The following is a 16,740-nucleotide window of genomic DNA, read 5'->3' on the forward strand; positions in this document are numbered from 1 at the left end:
ATTTAAGGCTCAAAGAGTGATAATAGCACCAACAGACATGGTTGCTATTAATCGAGAAGAGCTTTGCTGCACTAATGTGGTTGTCTCGGTCTTAGGGTGGCTGGATGACATTGGCCTCCCCCAGTATAAGACCCAGTTCGATGAAGGAAAGGTGGATGGCCGAATGCTTCATTACATGAGTGTGGTGAGTAAATGTTTCTTCTTTTCCTGACATCTTTGCCATGTTCTTAGTTTTTCCTCACTTCAAAGCACACTGGCATACCTCCAGACAGCTCACTTAAAGACCAGGTGAGGCTAGAGAGACCTGCTTTCAACCTGCCATCATTGTGACTGCATAGATATTAAATTCACTTAACACTTGAACCTCTTTCCCTCAGCCCTCCCACAGGAGTGTGCACCAGCCAAATCCTTGCTGTCCCCATAAGCATCCCATTTATGGGGCACTGGAGGGCATCTGTGGCTGCTTGGGCAGCTCTGGCAACACAGACATCTGTTCTCAGATCCTGCTGGGGAGAGCAGGACCAGATAGACATCTTACAGAGGATGAGGAGTCAGGTCATAGCAGTCTGGTTTGTAGCTTCCTAGAGTGGAAAGTTGACAGCTCTGGAGGCCAGCAGACCATCTGCACATTACTCTGGGTCTTTGTTCAAAGTTTTAAAGAGAAACTTAGAAGTACTGTGAGGTCACCATCTGCATATTTGAGTTTTGCCCCAGATGACAAGATCTATTGAAAGGAAGCTAAAGGTGGAGCTTACACTTGCTCTTGCAACATTGCAGAGGCTACACATATACTCATGTTATGTACCAAAAGCAGAGTTCATTCCAACACCTACACATCTCATATGTCTCGTGAGATGTCAGTATTTTCAAAGCTGTTGAACAGTTCAGAAATTGGGCCTGCAAATTTTCTGCATGATTGCAGAGAGAAAGTGAGAGTGTCAGAAGCACTGCTAATGCTAAAAAGATATTCTGGGATGCCATATTTGCACATGCTGTATCGCAGAATTTAACAGAATGCTTGAAATTGTAGTAGGTATCCTGTGTTAATGCTAATAGCTGCAACCTGTAGAAAACAGAAGCCCAGATAGTACAGCTCACCTGCAAGTATTTCCTATAGTCTTTCCAGCTTTAAAGACAATATCTTAAAGTGAAAGAGCAAACAAAGTAAGCAAGAGCCCAGAATCATACTTGAGTAATGAGCAATCTTGCACTTAATTGTCTGTGATGTTGTCTGATGTGCTCAGGCAGCATGTGTAAGTACACAAAAGCGTGCAGATTCTGTGGTCGCATTTCATGCAGCTGGGCTTTTGCTGTTCGTGATGCTATTAATTAATAGAAGTAGGTAGAATTTTTTTCTTCTCTTCTCTTCAGTGAGCAAATATTAAATCTACTTACATATTGATGTGGATGCTTAGGGTAAGAAAACCCAAGCAATTTTCTTTGAAGAGAATTGCAGTTTTAAGAGACAGCTTGTTTGAAAACAGGACACATTTAATAGCATTTGTATAATGTATTTCAAAATGTACACAACCAGTGTCAGCTACCCACTTTAGTGCCTGTCAGGTGAAGCCAACCTAGCACGTTTCATTTGTCTAAAACATCAGGTAAGATGACTTATAAGGCATTTGTTCTTCTCTGAAGAAGTAAATGGAAACTGAGCATTGCCAGTATTATTCCCTTCTTTGTAACAAAGAAGTCAGTCGCAGTGGTACTCCCTCATGAGTTGTGCTATGAACAGAGTAAAAGTTATCATTTTATGCCGTGTTTGCATGTATTTTGTACAGCTCTCACATTAGCTCAGCTACCTGACATGATTTTGCTGTCAAGTGCTTTTCAGTCAGATACTCGAGTACTTGCTGCTTGCATAAGGTGTTTTGGTGTTTGCTTCCTTTTGTTTTTGAGTTTGGACATTAATATTAAAGGAGGAGGAAGTTTCTTTCTTTTGCTTGTTAAATCATGGAGATCTGCTGCCAGCAGGTTCTGCTGAAGTTGATCTTGTGTTGGGAGACTTTATCACTATTGACTAGATAAGCATTGAATGCTGATAGGCTACAGTGTAGGTGGTAAAGGAACTTCTATTATTCAAGTCTTTTTTTTCTCTTAAAGTAGAAAAGTGGACAGAGGAGGGAAATGCAGCAAGGGCATTGCCTTTTAAATAGGTATTCTTCCTGTCAATTCCCTTTAATTTTAAATTGCTAGGAATGTTTTAGAGTAGAACCATCAAATTTTTAGCAGATTGTGTAAATAATCAACTAAATATAGCTGTATGCAAAGTATGAAAAATACTTTTAAAAATCACGTGAAGATTTACCCCAACTCAAACTAAAATAGCAAACTATGAAATAGAAACTCTAATCTTAAATTCATCATAAGGTTAGCCGAAAACAATGAAATATGTGGACAAGTGAAGAATCTAGTCATAGATTATTCTGACAAAATTGTAAAATAGTCCAGTATTTATAACACACATGTAATATTAAAACATTATGCACCTTTATGTCAGGGTTAACCTGGCTTAATGTTTTAATATTAAGCCAGGTTAACCCTGACATAAAGGTGCATAAATTAATTTGTCAGCCAACTTGTACCAGAAAAGAATCAGACTTTGAGACACTTAATGGCACAATGAGGATTAAATTATAATCAAAGAGCCTAATATAGCAAGAATGCAAGTCTCGCAGCATGTGACCCCTGTTGCAGTGCAGAGGTTCTTTGTAGCCCTTCTCTGGTGCTGCAGTACCTAGCTGAGAGTGGGCTGGGAAGTCTCTCCAGGCTGGTCATGTAACTCGCTCCTGCATGAAAGTTTTTCATGTCTCTCTCGTGAGACAGAATCTGATTATTTTGGTTTTGATATGATAAATTTCTGGGGCTAGACATTGAAGTGAAAATAGAGGTAGGCAAAGCATGGCATCTTCTGCATTACATAGATTGGAAACCCATCAGCAGGACACACCAACAGCCTTTTTTAGCCGGCAAGCCTCATCTAAACTTTGTGTCTCCTTAGCTGTTTTCACCATTTGTGTCCTGTGAGTTAAGCCCTCTCGGTTGCCAAATGACTCTCTCTTCCCCTTCTCAGTGATTTGAAGTAGCCCTGAATATAAGAAGGAGAACAAGGGGTGTAATGGAACCAGAGCAAAACTGCTGCTTGCTGCTCTTGTCACAAAGAGGGAAGGAAACTTGCTTCTCCCAGCTCTTGACATCTAAAAGCTACTTATTCAGCCAAAGGCTGCACCTGGTGGCCAGTGCAGGGAGAGGGACGCTGTGAGGCAGTGTCTCCTTTGGCATGGTAGAAATTCTCACATGTGTCAGGAGATGTGTGACTCTTTCTATGAAAGAGTAGCGGGAACCTAAATAGCTGGTCTGTGTGAGCTCTAAAATCAATTTCTCTACAAGATTAATGTGTAAGTAAAAAAACATTGGGAGGATCAAGCTTTTGGAGAAAGAACCATCTGCTTTTGTTAGTATCATAATGTGTTGTAGAGAGGAGTGTGCCTGTGTCTTTGCGTGCTCTTACCCTGTGATGTGTGAGAAGTGGCTCATCTCATGCTGAAAATGATGTGGTGTAAATTCACCTGACATAACCTCATATTTTTATCTCCTTTTTTTTTTTTTTTTCATTTTAACTATACAGAATGCCTCGATCAGCTTCAGGGTAATTTATCGTTTTAAATTAAACTTCGAGCTGGATGTTTGTGATATTAAAACTTTGGTCAGGACTAAATGAAAATGCCATCTGATTCTGATGCAGTGTGGTTAGAAAGCTGTCCTGTCTCTAGTAGGATTGCGGAGGAGGCATCATCTCACTCTCTCCCATCATCATCACTCCAGATTTCTTGTACTAAGCTCCATACAGCATGTGAAGAACATCATGCAGGAGCTAGTATAGGAGCAACATAGGAAGATTTTCTTCTGGGACAGATGGCTTGACATCCTGTGTCTCATTTATTAAAATTTTATCCCAGAATGTATCAGATGTGACATTTTAAGCCAGAGTCCAAAGCAGTCTCCTACAGTTGGACATTAGTTCCTCTAATAAGTGTATTTGTGTTTACTAACACCCCCTTCCTCTTCGACAGGATGACTTGCTGTCCTTGAAAGTTGTCAGTGTCCTCCACCACCTCAGCATCAAAAGGGCCATCCAAGTTCTGAGAATAAATAACTTTGAGCCTAACTGTCTGCGCAGGAGGCCATCAGATGAGGTACTGCTTGAAGACGGAACTGTGAAGAAGAATCCTCTAGTTTTTTTCTGAGTGTTTGTGATTGTTCCTTCTTTGCCCTCTCCTCCTTTTATTGGTTGTCTTCTATTTCATTTTGTTTCATTTTTTGCTTCCTCTTTCTTATTTTGTTCCCAAGTTTCATGCCCTGCTGTAATTACCTGGAACACCACTTCTTTCTTCTGCAGGCCCTAGAGTCAAATCTCTGCCAAATTTCCCATTCCTCTTCCTAGGTGACAACTGGCTCTTTTGCCTTGAATATGTTTCAGTAACAGAAGTCATCTTAAACTTAGTGCACAGTTACTGTGAGGCTTATGTAATTGTGAAGTCTATGGCAGTGTCAGAATTTCCTCTGTAAAAGAAATTTGGTACTCTTATCAGATGGGAAACTGGTATCAGTTCGTTCTGGAAGCAGTGTACACTGACTAGGGCAATGGATGATGAACCAACTCAGAGTCTTGGGTTTAGATATGTGATGCCTATCTGCACCATGTGGAGATAGCTAGTTTTCAGCTGCACTGGTAGAAATTGCAACTATTCTTAGTACACAGGAAGATATTCAAACTGCATGAAGTATGATACAGACCTGCCCACTCAACTCACAGGCACAGCTCATGTTATTTGGCACAACTTCCTACAAACAGAGCAAGAAAGATGATCACTTCCCAGTAGGATAAACACAAGCTAATCACTGCTGTAATCAGTTCTAGGCTTAGATTATTAGAAAGATAAAACATTTCATGTTGTGAATGAACCACAGTTGAAACTGGCTGATTTCAAACCATACTGCATTGCTGGAAGGCTTTAGACTCTTCTTGTTATGGCTAGAAAAGCATCAGAAAGGTAGCTTCATATCAGTGTCCCCATCACCTAGACTTGTCAGTATCTTAACTCTGAGTTGAAGAAGCAGCTTAAGAAACTCAGGAGAGCTCAGCATATTGTGAACCCTTTGCAATACAGAGGTAAAATATTTCTGATGAAATTTCAGTTTATATCTGCTCTGAAATCTTGCAGTACTTGGGGAATGTGTGGGGTTTGGTCCAGACCCATCTCTGCTTTGACATTGCTGCAAGATAGTAATCCAAAAAGAGTGGAAGCTTTTTCTCAAGTGCAAGGTGGGCTTGTGTGCATTAAAGACAGGAGAGGTTTATTTCAGTAAAGGTTAGGCTGCGACAGCTGTGTTGGGAAGTCTCCTTAACTGCCTTTTTCTGCTGTTCATAGAGTAGTGTCACACCTTCTGAAGTCACCCAGTGGACCAATCATCGTGTGATGGAGTGGTTACGCTCTGTTGATCTGGCAGAGTATGCACCTAATCTGCGGGGGAGTGGTGTGCATGGGGGACTGATGGTAAGGTTTTAGGCAGGCAGGCTGAATCTGTTTATATAAAAAAAAAAAACAAAAACAACAAAAAAAAAAACCACTACCACTGAGAATTGCTAGAGCAAAGTTCTGATATCTTTGCTGCAGCCACTCTTATTTTTTCTTCTGTTTCTGGTTAATAATAAGTTGCTGTCAAAATTCATTACCTTATAGTTTTAAAAAACATGAATGTCTTGGGCAAAATTAGTTTGGAAAGCGATGAGTTTGTTTACCTGTATCCCCCTCACAATTTGATGGTGTTCTCCACTTTCCACCATCTTCCTTCCTAGACCTGAGTATGTTTTTCTTTTGTGAGGGGGGTTTAATTCTTTCATACAATCTGTAATTTCAGTGTCAAACCAGCATTGCTTTTAGTTGCTCTAGCATGAGATGCTCTAGGCTAAAGACTTATACTTGTAGAAGCTTGTTCTGATCGATAGGTATATCCTTTCTCCAGACATTTTATGTCTGTTTATTCTCCATCATTCCTTTGACTGCATTTTCCAGCATTAAAGAGGATGGTGAATAAACATTTTGCAATAGCTCCACATGAGCTAAGGGCGGATTTACGTGTTCTTACCTGCCAGTTTGTTTCAATATAGCTCAAGAAAGCAAGTCTGGAGGTAGCATTTTATGAATCCTTTAACTAGTTATCTCTCTTTGCTTCCCCTTTGTTGTATATTTTCTCTAAAATAAAAACATCTCAAAGCAACCTTAGGAGGTGATGAAGACAGGTGTGCTTCTTGATGTCCTTGAGACCTCATCAGACAGTACTGGCTTCAGCTGTATTCTCTGTGGTTTGGTTAAAAGGTTTTGGAGCCACGTTTCAATGTAGAAACCATGGCGCAATTGCTAAACATCCCACCAAACAAGACACTGTTGCGACGGCACTTGGCGACTCATTTCAACCTCCTCATTGGGCAGGATGCCCAGCAGAAGAAACGTGAAGCCATGGAGTCCCCAGACTATGTCCTCTTAACAGCAACTGCCAAAGTAAAGGTAGGCCACTTGTTCTGGGTCATGTATGTGCTTCCAGGCAGACATTTAGATATCCAGTTTTACCTGTTCTTGGAGCACAGTTCAGTAAGGTCTGAGAAAAGGGGCTGGCTGCTAATGAAAAAAACACACATTAAACACATGAGGGAACACATCTTGTTCTTTTGGATGCAGTTATCAGGAAATGCAGCTATTCAGAAAGTCGTTGTTAGGAGAGCAGGGGGTCTTAACCCTTCATCATCTGCTTACATTGATTGAAACACCAAATGCAGAGAGATCTGTTAATTCTTTGTTTACTCTAACTTGTCAACTTTCTCTTCACTTTTAAGCCAAAGAAACTTGCCTTCAGCAATTTTGGAAGCCTGAGGAAGAAGAAGCAAGATGATGTGGAAGAGTATGTGTGTCCTATGGAACTGGGGAGGGCTTCTGGAAGTGGGTCAAAGAAGGGTTTTAAGCCTGGCCTGGATATCCGAGTGTATGATGATGACGATTTGGACAGACTGGAGCAGGTAAAACAGTTTAAAATCCTTGGCTCTGCTGTCGGGTTTGGTGGAAAACCTCCTTTTCATGGTGAAACCTTTCCTTTACTTTGGGACTGTGACTTTCTTAGAGTCACACAGCACCACTAGCAAACATAACAAACATGCCTCTCGGCACAGGAAGATACAAGCTGTGAATGCAATACCTGTAAGACCCTCTCTTGCATAGTGTGTGGCCCTCATGGGCCACACTCTTTTCTTGCTCTGACCAGGTTGGGTGCAATCAAGCATTTACATTGCCTGCTGTACTTAATTGCCATTCTGTTGTGGCATACAGTGGATTTATTATTCATTCATTATTCATTATCTGTTTTTTGCAGATGGAAGATTCAGAAGGGACAGTGAGGCAAATAGGAGCATTTTCTGAAGGCATCAACAACTTAACAGTAAGGCGTAAAACTGGTGTCTGTAGAATAAGGTTCCTTTTCTGTACAATGGACCTAAGACCTTTGCCAGTCTCTAGCATTAAATAGCAGTGCTGAGTTATCTACAAACATACTTAAGTGCAAATTTTCATCACTGTTAGCAGCTCTGTCAAGCAGCTTAGTTTTGTGTTTTGGGGAGCAATTGCTTTGCTAGGTATCGGTGCTTTTAGTGAGAGATAGTGTTTGGATGGGGTGAAACGCCTCAGTCTGAGAACTGAAGTATGTAAAATACTGTGCAAACAACAGATACAGTGAAGCCTCATCAGAAATGGAATCAGCCCAGCCCCAGCCGGCATTTCCCAAGCCATTTGTGCCAGCAGAAATGGAGCTGGGCCATGGGGTAAAAAAAATAAATCTGTTCCTCACAGTTTGTTTTGTAGATGAGTTATTTTTCAGCTGGCTCCATCCCCTGAGCCAGGGGTTCCCCAGAAATCAATGGGGGTGGGTCTGGAGGGGAAGAGTGATAGGATGCCTTGCCTGTTAGTGTTGTTTGCTGCCAGCCATGAGACTGGACTGTCCTCAGTACTTGATATTAATTGGGAGGGCCTGAACCTTGACTCTTTTCTCATTTCCTTTCTAGCATATGTTAAAAGAAGATGAAATGTTTAAAGACTTTGCGACTCGCTCTCCTAGCACCAGTATAACAGATGAGGACTCTAACGTGTGACAGTAACCACTAGGCACTGATGAAGGCTCAGCTCACTTTCCTATGTACAAGAAACAGCATTACACATGATGGGCAGCAAATCATGTACATTACATTGCTCTTGCTTCTGTTTGTTAGAAGTAATACTGGGAGGTGGCGAATTTAAAAAAAAAAAAAAAAAAAAAAAAAAAGGTGCCTACTCTAAAGTTGCCATAAGAAATACCCAGACACTAGTGAATGGTAATTGTTTTTTTACTATATTTAATATACAAACTGGTGGTATCTTTCAGAGTGTTGCATTTAAATTTACATGGTATCATAGTGCTCCTTTTGCTTATTCTTGTCCTGAGATAATCCTTTATATTGTTTCAGAATAGATGTATTGTGTCTGTAGATTCTGATCAGCTTTCTCTAGATTTTCAGTTGAAACAAGATGTTATTGCTATCAGCACAAATACTAGTTCTGCCCTTCCCATGATATCGAATTTAGTCATCCATGCCCTCCCCTGTAGCTCTTAATTGTTGCTTTTATTTTTATACTGTTTTATAAAAATAAAAAAAAAAAAAGAAAAGAAAAAAGAATATATTAAGTACATGTAAAAGCAGAAATTTAAATTTTGTGAAATAGAGTGATGGAAAGCTTGAGGTGTGGGGGAAGGGGAGGGGTTTGTAAAAGATTATCGCAGTTTGCATACCAGCTGGTTACTGGAAAAGGCAGGCTGGCCTTTGGAACTGTTTGCTTTTTTTGCTTTTTACTAAGTGCACAGTATAATGATCTTCCATTTGGGATGAAACAGTTATAAAGCATGTTTCTATTGGCAGTGACTCTTACAGAAACTGCAAATTTAAAAACGTCTTCTTCCGTGTTCCTTGCAGCAGTAGTTATAGCATTCAAGAAAGTTATTAATGTTTCTGTGACTTAAAAATATTCTGGAGAGTTTTCCTTCAAGCTGAGAGTACTCCCTGCATATGGAAGGGATATTTCTGTGCTGTAACTAACATAAAGATGGTGGAGTTGCAAAAAATCAAAAATAAAATATATAGAGAGAGAAATGTATAGGAAATATATTATTTCATAATATTAAAGCCAAGGTGGGAATTTCCCTCAAAAATACAGATATCAAACATGTTGCATATCATTTTACCTTCTAAAAACATAACTCTCTTGCCTTGAAGATGATCAGATTTTAGTAAGTCTAACTAGCCAGTAGAATTTTTTTTTTGTCAGAATTTTTCTGTATTGCAAGATGTCCTAGCCAAAAGCCCAAAAAGTAACTGTTTATTACAGTGGTTGTTTATACGGTGTTGAATGTTGCATGTATTTTAGCACAATGGCATGAAACTTCTTTGCTTTGTAAAGGAAAAAAATCCAGTTAGAATTGCTCCTTGCAGTGGTATTTGGCTTTTATAAGAGTTGTCACTTCCGGCAAGGGTAGTAATGAAACCATTTCTGACATGCTGCTTGTGTGGTATAATGGAGTTTAGATTTTGGCTGATTTTGTGGGTGTTTCTGAAACACCATTACAAAAGTTAGGAAGGGAAGGAAGGTTCTTCACAGAGCTCCTGCTTATAGCTTATAATCTATTACAAGTCTTTTTTTTTTCTTTTTTCTTTCTTTTTTTTTTTTTTTTTTTTTAAGGATGTGCAGTGAAGGCTATTTATGTGCAAAGAAAATGAAAAATTTGATGTGGACCAGTTGTGTTGTATATGATATCAAGTGCTGCCATTCTCTTTTTAGTAACTGGAGCCAGGCAAACAATCTGTAATTGTTCATATTCAGTTTGTGCCACTTTACATTTCTCTACAGACAGACTACAATACTGGTGCTTTATCCAAAATTCCTGACTAAGTAATATCCACAAATAATTTGCTATCTGTTGTTTCTTCCTCTGCTGTCTTGGGGGTGTTTGAGCTATTTTAATTAGGCAGAAATACCACATTATGTAACGCCTGCTTCCAGCTTTCAGGTGCAAATACTCGGATGTGGATTCAGGGCTTGCTTTCTGTGAATAATTTGCAATATGGTAATTATTTACATGTAAGTTGAGCTCAAGACCCTGCTCTTACCAGTAGAGATGCGCTGGGAGGACATAGCACAGGCTTCTGAGCAACAGTATTCCTCTAGTTTCACTCCTTTAGCAGGCTCTGACTAGTGGACATAATGGCTGGATATTCACAGGGAAAAAAAAAGGGCTAGTGACACAATATTATGTGCTGAAACAGGTATAAGCAAATACTCTCAAATTTCTTTTCAGTTCAGTGCTATTAACAAACATATTGGCAGCAGCAGGTGATCACTTGTTTTTAAGTCCAGTGTAAGTAAAATTCTGCTCCGAACAACCCATTTCAGCATCTACTGGTTGGAAAATTGGTTGTCCCTTCAAAGCAGCCTATCATCTGAACCGTGATTATTTTATGGGGGTCTAATATGAAAGCAAGGGATGACCTCAGGAAGTTTATGGGCGCATGTGCACAAAATTGATAACATTGTGGTATTTTGTGCATTTTTGAAGAGGGCAACATTACTGCTGTGTATTGCCATGTAAGATCCAATAAAATCTGTGGAAAATGCCAAGTGTTTGTGTTTGTTTTAAATATGTATCCGTATTTTTTTTAATTTCCTAGGAAGCTATTTTGTTCTATTTAAAAGATGAGGGAGAGGGGGCAAACAAAATTAGAGTCTTTGTGGACTCATTAGTTCATCTGTTGATAGTGCCTGCAGAAAGAGTCAGATAACAGCAAAGAAATGCACTGTCCTACGTCTTTTTATACTGATTTCTGAGATCCAGATTTGAATCACTTGGGTTATTTGGCACAGTGTGATGAGAAAGTGTCTCTGTTGATTGTCATCTGGTGCAAAAGCACCAGCTTTTGCCATTCCCACTGCAGAGAACAAGCATCTCTCTAGCCCCAGGTGTTGTCCCCTACGCATGTATTTGCAGCCTTCAGCAGGCATAGGAGCTCCAGCTGTTTTCCCCAGACCACAGTGTGCTGCTGGGATGCAGGTAGAAATGTCGATAAATGTTTTGCCTGGTGTGGCCAGATAACAGAGCAGAAAATGCAGAACCCCTCCCTGTCTTTTGACTGTCATTTCTGTGGTTTTGTATGACAGATCAACATTTCTGTGTTAACAATGAGGATAAACACTTTGAAATCTAGAGCACAATATGCATTTGTTGTTACAGTGATGTGCAAAATAGAAGATGCATACTACTTGAGAGCTTTATGCTTTCCTTGAGCGTTCTGATGTTTTACTTTGCAGCAAGAGCTTTACCTGGTGAGTCCTTTTATCTTTTTCCTCCCAGCTGAGGATAGCACTCTGTGAGGCAGCTGTGAAAATTAAAGCAAAACCTGAGTTGCCAGTAGATTTGGAGCAGAGGTCAGCAAGGAGAGTGTGTTAGGTGCTGGGGAATCCCTCTGTAGAAAGGAAGGGAACTCAAGATTTAGGGTCAGAGATAACAAGAGAAGCAGTAGTGAACACCTACTGATGGCTGTAAGTTATGAAGGAGTGGAGACAGGCCCATGACAAATATGAAGACCCTGTAAGAGAAGAAAGGTAATACCTAGGACATGATCTGTTTCTTGGAAAGAGGGACCTGAGGGCAGTGTGACTGACCAGCCTGCTCCTGAGATGGCGTTTCCCTTGTGGGTGTGGCAGGAGCACAAGAACACCTGTAGGCAGGAGGGGAGAGATCAAATGAAGGAAGTTTTAAGCAATTAGAGAAAAGAAGGCAGAGAGAGAACCTCATTGCTTTTTTCATTCATTGAGAATGAAGAGGAATAAGACTCAGTAGGACAATGTTTTGTGAGAAGGTTGGTGAGCTTCTGGGCCCATGAGGAGACTGTGACAGTGCATTTGGTGGCAGCAGTAGCTTCTGGAGCTGAACAGGGCTGGTGCCTGCTGCAGCAGTAACATACATTCCAGCTTTTACAATTAGGGAGACTGGATTTTGTAAAGTTAGGAAGCTTGTTTATTTGTAGTTGTAGCTGTGCATTGACTGTCCAAGCCTCCCTAAGATAATCCAGCAGCAACAGCACAAGCTTCTTAGTTGAGCCAAATGTTCAAATGAGTCCATGTGCATTGTCATAGCACAGTTAATGCCACTGACAGTAACAGCAGTTAATATTGGGATACAGGCAAACATTCCATCAAAATAGACCATGACATCATCTCACGCATCCTGTAGAAGTCTTCAGGTTTGGATACATATTTCTCTCTGGGTGATTAAAGAAACAGCTTGATTCATCTCTAGGAAACACCCAGTGCCAATAAAGAGGCTTCTTTGTAATAGTCCTAGAAATGAGATTGAATGAGATAAGATCAGACTGGAACGACATAGGTTTGGTGAAGGAAATGGTGTCAGAATGAACAATAAGGAAAACAAACAGGTGAATTCAGTAGGTGTGGAAGTTACAGGGCCTGCTGGGCTGGTCCCTGCTCAGTGAGCTGTGGAGGAACGCGCCCAGAAGAAACCTTTCATGCCCTCCAGGACTGCAGCCTGCCAGGCATGACTTTAATCTAGAAGGCGACAGCTACCCATTATGTGTACTTAGTAGGTCTGACAGTGCCCAGTGACTACAGAGCCTTTGCTGAAGAAGGAAGGGACTTCCCAGAGGCTGTCTGCATGTGGAAATGACCTTCTTCTGCACATAAAATGGGCCAGAAAATATCACATGAAGACAACCAGGAGAGCAAGGCCAAAACTCTTGTTATCTGTGAAGTCTTCAGCCAAGGTGTGGTCTATGCATCGCAAAGACTGAAGGACTACCTTGGGTTCATAGATCCTCAGAGCAAATTCCAGACAGCCACAGACACTCTGAATGAGATCTTTCTGGTCAACTTCATCAGCTTCTGTGTGGAAAAGGGAGTGGAGGAACGTATCACAACCAGCAAAACGACCAAGCAGCAATCCTTGTTGTTTGGTGTGGACTGGATCTGGACTCTGTTGGGAGTTGACAAGCAAATCAAACTTCAGATTGCTGTGCAGGCTCTGCAGCTGGCCGAACTTTTCCATAGTGAAAGCAGCCCCACCAAGGCACTGGATGACTGCTGCTGGGAAGCCACGCTGGCAGATGAGCATTTCCAAAACAGGAGCAGGTTCGAGAAGCTGGCAGAGTTCTGCTGCCTGGTGGGACAGGACTGCCTGGGCTTGTTCATCGTGTTTGGTGTGCCAGGGAAGCCCAAGGACATCCGCGGAGTCATGCTAGACAGCATTGCCAAGGAGAAGCAAAAATGCTGCCTGTTGGGCAGGAATGCTCTAAGGCAATTTGTCATGAGTACTGAGAGCTTCCTGTCCACAAAAGAGATGTTGGAAAACTGCCTCAGCGCAAGAAATGGACTGAAGGAGGTGGGCAATGTGTACGTGAACTTTCTGTAAACCTTGTGTTAGCAGCAGCAGCTCTGAATGCCTGAAGCAAAGGCTGTGTGGGCTGAGCTTGCCTCATTTCCCATCTTGCACGCCATTCCTCCACCCCCTTATTTCCCACTTTCCCCCTCCGCCCAGCACATTCCTGTAGATCCTGCAGTAGCCAAAGCTGATTCAGTCTCTCCAGGTTTTAAAACAACAGGACATACCTGCCAGAAAATGTGTTTATAGAAGGCTCATAATTTTGCCAGAACATTTTGTTCGCCAACTGTCAAGTATTGGCTAAGGCTGATGAAAGCTTTATTGCCTGGAGCCTTGGGAGGTCTTATTAGACTTGACTCAGCCTCTGTGCGCTATGTCTATAGAAAAGGCAGACTGTTTGTTTTTTAAACAGGAGGATGAGTCTGTAATAAAGAAAATGTGTTGTTACTAGTCATAAAAGTTGCAGTGAGTTTGGAGGACAACAAGAGGACTTCAAAACACTCTTTTGGAGGAGTGGAGCTGGTTCTCAGTTAGAAGGAGGAGGAAAAGCCCTTCCCTGGGATAGAAATGGGCTATATGAAGAAGCTATTAATCACCTGCCTGCTGGAAGTAAATCAGTGCCTTGCTATGGATTCAGGGACAGGAGAGCCTCAGTGCTGTGGGCCACTGTGAAATGCATGGGCAGGGTTGGTCCCAGCTGCAAATCCTGTTCTTGCTAAGCAGCTGTGTCAGGTCAAGGTGTGGCAAAAGGCAGTGGCAATTGTTAAAGAAAATGTGGGAAAATTAACAAATGGGGACAAAGATCCAGCAGTGGGGATGCTGATGGGAGTCTTCGTCTTTCAAAACTGCAGAGGTGAGCTCCAGACCACTCATGGCAGCGAGCAGCAGTCTGGAAGGGGCAGAAGTGCTTTGCTTTGTCTTTGTTTTCAGTATCTTAGCAGCTAATAGTATTTATGTACTGATTTATTCAATTTTCCTCAGGTTTTACTAGACAGCACTTTGTGTTGCACAGTTGTAGTTACTTTCTTTCAGCCACTGTTAACCAGTGAAAGGAAGAATTAATCCAGTTTCAAACTCCCAAACCCACTGTGTTTGTAGGCCACTGTGGCACTGTAGTGACCAACTTTTGTATATGGGAGTAGTTTTGTAAGCATCACCCTCCTCTTCATGTGGCTTTCCTTATAATTTAACAGAATAAAAATAATTTCAACAATCTTATTTTTTGCTATTTGATGTTTGAGTTTTAAGATGGGGAAGCTGCGACCTCTAAGAAATAAAGGCTCTTATTTACACAGTCATATAAAAAGAGCATAAAGAAGCTTTGGCAATAGTGCCAGAAGCTTTCCACAAGGTAAGTCTGAACTGATACTGAAAAGTGAACAGAAACAAAACCAAACACACAGACATCAGTGAAATTTTTGCCGTGTCACAAAGGTAGCTGGGCCGGGGAAGGGAGGCTTTTTAAACTAGCTCATTTAAATACGGTTGCTTTTTATAGAGCTGGCTGCATTGTAATTTTTGTGCATAACAGGGGTTTGGTAAGACAGAGAGGATAATTCTGGTATTTTATTATTTTTTTACAAAGAAAATGTGCATAGTTACAGGGCTGTGCAGTGAGAGCAAGGTCTAGGACCATTCAGGATGGTTTTTATTTTTGTGTGTTTAAATTAACAGCATGAGCAGTACTGTAGCTGGATTGATTGTTTTATAAAAGACCAGCAGAAAAGCTTTATTTTTGCTTTAAATTATCTTGCAGCTTGTGGTTTTTAGGGCATTGTCTTGTAATAAGATCAGTTCCATAGGAATGCTGTCTCTGCAAACATTGTGTTTTCTTCCTTTGGATGTTTTGCATACCTTTTTGGAGTTGGAAAAGGAAAATAAATCCAAATGATTTGCATGTATAGATTTTGAACTATGAAAATTAGACACTGAGGCAGTTGACCATTTAATTTGACTCTTCCAGAGGTGCTCTGGTACCTCAAGTAAGCAAGACTCAGGTAAGTCTTGCTTACTTGAGGTACCAGAGCTGCTTAAGCTGCCTTGGTACTTATTCTGGGATCCAGATTACATTTTCCAGGGTGTGCCACAGCTTTCACCTGGTTGCCTCATGGGTTGCAGCTCAGGAGCCTGGCCCCTCAGCAATGGTGGGAATTTGCCAAGAATCTGTGCTGTGGATAATAAAGGTGAGGACAAACAACAGAGTATTTAATGATGTAAATTTGACTTTGTTCATTTATTTAGCCAGGCTGAATTGGTGACTCAGTCATATGTGGTGGTTTTACCGTGCTGAGCAGCTAAACCCCACAACCGCTCTCTCACTCCCCCTCCTTTAGATGAGGAGGGGGAGAAGTAAAGCAAAGAACAACTCACGGGTTGAGATAAGGATAATTTAATTAAAGGGAAATAATTATAATAATTAAATAAAGACTACCATGAACTAAACAATTTAACTAAGGGGAAATAAAAGGGAAAGGGGAAAAAGGGAGGGGAAAAAGGGAAAAATAAAAAGAAGGGAGGAAAACAAACAAACAAAATAAATGAAAGCTATATGGAAGTGCAGAGGAAAGAAATTACTCTCTACTTCCCACAAATGAGCGATGATTGACCATGTCCTTGAAGCAAGGCCTCAATGCACACAGCCGGTGTTTGAGAGGAGGACCCACGTCTTCTCAACGAGAGCCCACCCCTCCCCTCTTCTTCCTGTTTCCACCTTTTATTGCTGAGTGTGACATCACATGGTATGGAATATCCCTTTGATTGGTTTAGGTCAGCTGCCCTAGTGATGTTTCTCTCCTCACTTTTTGCCCACCCCCTAGGAGGGTTAGAGAAAGGCCCGATGCTGTGCCACTGCTGCTCAGCAGTAGACACAACACTGGTGTGATAACACTGCTGTTCCAGCTACAAGTACAGAGTACGGCACTGTATGGGCTGCTGCCGGGAAAGTTAACATTCCAGCCAGACCCAGTACAGTACCGCAGGCTTTTCTAACAGTGTACATTTTTACTGGGTAAGTTGCTGACCTCAGTCTAATCCAAAGGTAATTAGGTAATTTGTGTTGTGTTTTTTTTGTTTGTTTGTTTGTTTGTTTTTTAATGGTGAGTAGAAGCAAAGTTTAGGGGGTTGGTTTGTTTGTTTGTTCTTCACTTTGCCATCATTTTCATTGTATAGCTTGGTTAATGCATGAAACTCGTGAGGATGAGCTCAAGAGCTCAC

At 41.2% G+C, this 16,740-nt stretch overlaps 2 protein-coding genes across 15 annotated transcripts in view; both read left to right on the forward strand.

Annotated features, from left to right (window-relative positions):
- PPFIBP1 (PPFIA binding protein 1) overlaps positions 1 to 10,754 on the forward strand; it is a 113,016-nt gene extending 102,262 nt beyond the window's left edge. For 13 of the 14 annotated variants that reach the window (XM_082783149.1, XM_082783158.1, XM_082783155.1 and 10 more), the window contains 7 exons: positions 96 to 184; positions 4,077 to 4,199; positions 5,436 to 5,561; positions 6,384 to 6,572; positions 6,899 to 7,078; positions 7,429 to 7,494; positions 8,114 to 10,754. In XM_082783149.1, coding sequence (XP_082639275.1) covers positions 96 to 184; positions 4,077 to 4,199; positions 5,436 to 5,561; positions 6,384 to 6,572; positions 6,899 to 7,078; positions 7,429 to 7,494; positions 8,114 to 8,200 — 860 coding nt within the window. In that variant the 3' untranslated portion in view covers positions 8,201 to 10,754. The remainder of the gene's footprint in view (positions 1 to 95; positions 185 to 4,076; positions 4,200 to 5,435; positions 5,562 to 6,383; positions 6,573 to 6,898; positions 7,079 to 7,428; positions 7,495 to 8,113) is intronic. The other variant, XM_082783148.1, reaches the window with a different exon arrangement.
- A 110-nt stretch (positions 10,755 to 10,864) lies between these two features.
- Positions 10,865 to 15,179, forward strand: REP15 (RAB15 effector protein). Its single transcript, XM_082783277.1, has one exon. It carries the CDS (start codon positions 12,835 to 12,837, stop codon positions 13,555 to 13,557), a length of 723 nt encoding a protein of 240 aa, XP_082639403.1. The 5' UTR covers positions 10,865 to 12,834; the 3' UTR covers positions 13,558 to 15,179.
- The last annotated feature ends 1,561 nt before the right edge of the window (positions 15,180 to 16,740 follow it).

This window comes from Aythya marila (genome assembly GCF_965140915.1).
Source record: "Aythya marila genome assembly, chromosome: 1".
Classification (NCBI taxonomy): Eukaryota; Metazoa; Chordata; class Aves; order Anseriformes; family Anatidae; genus Aythya; species Aythya marila.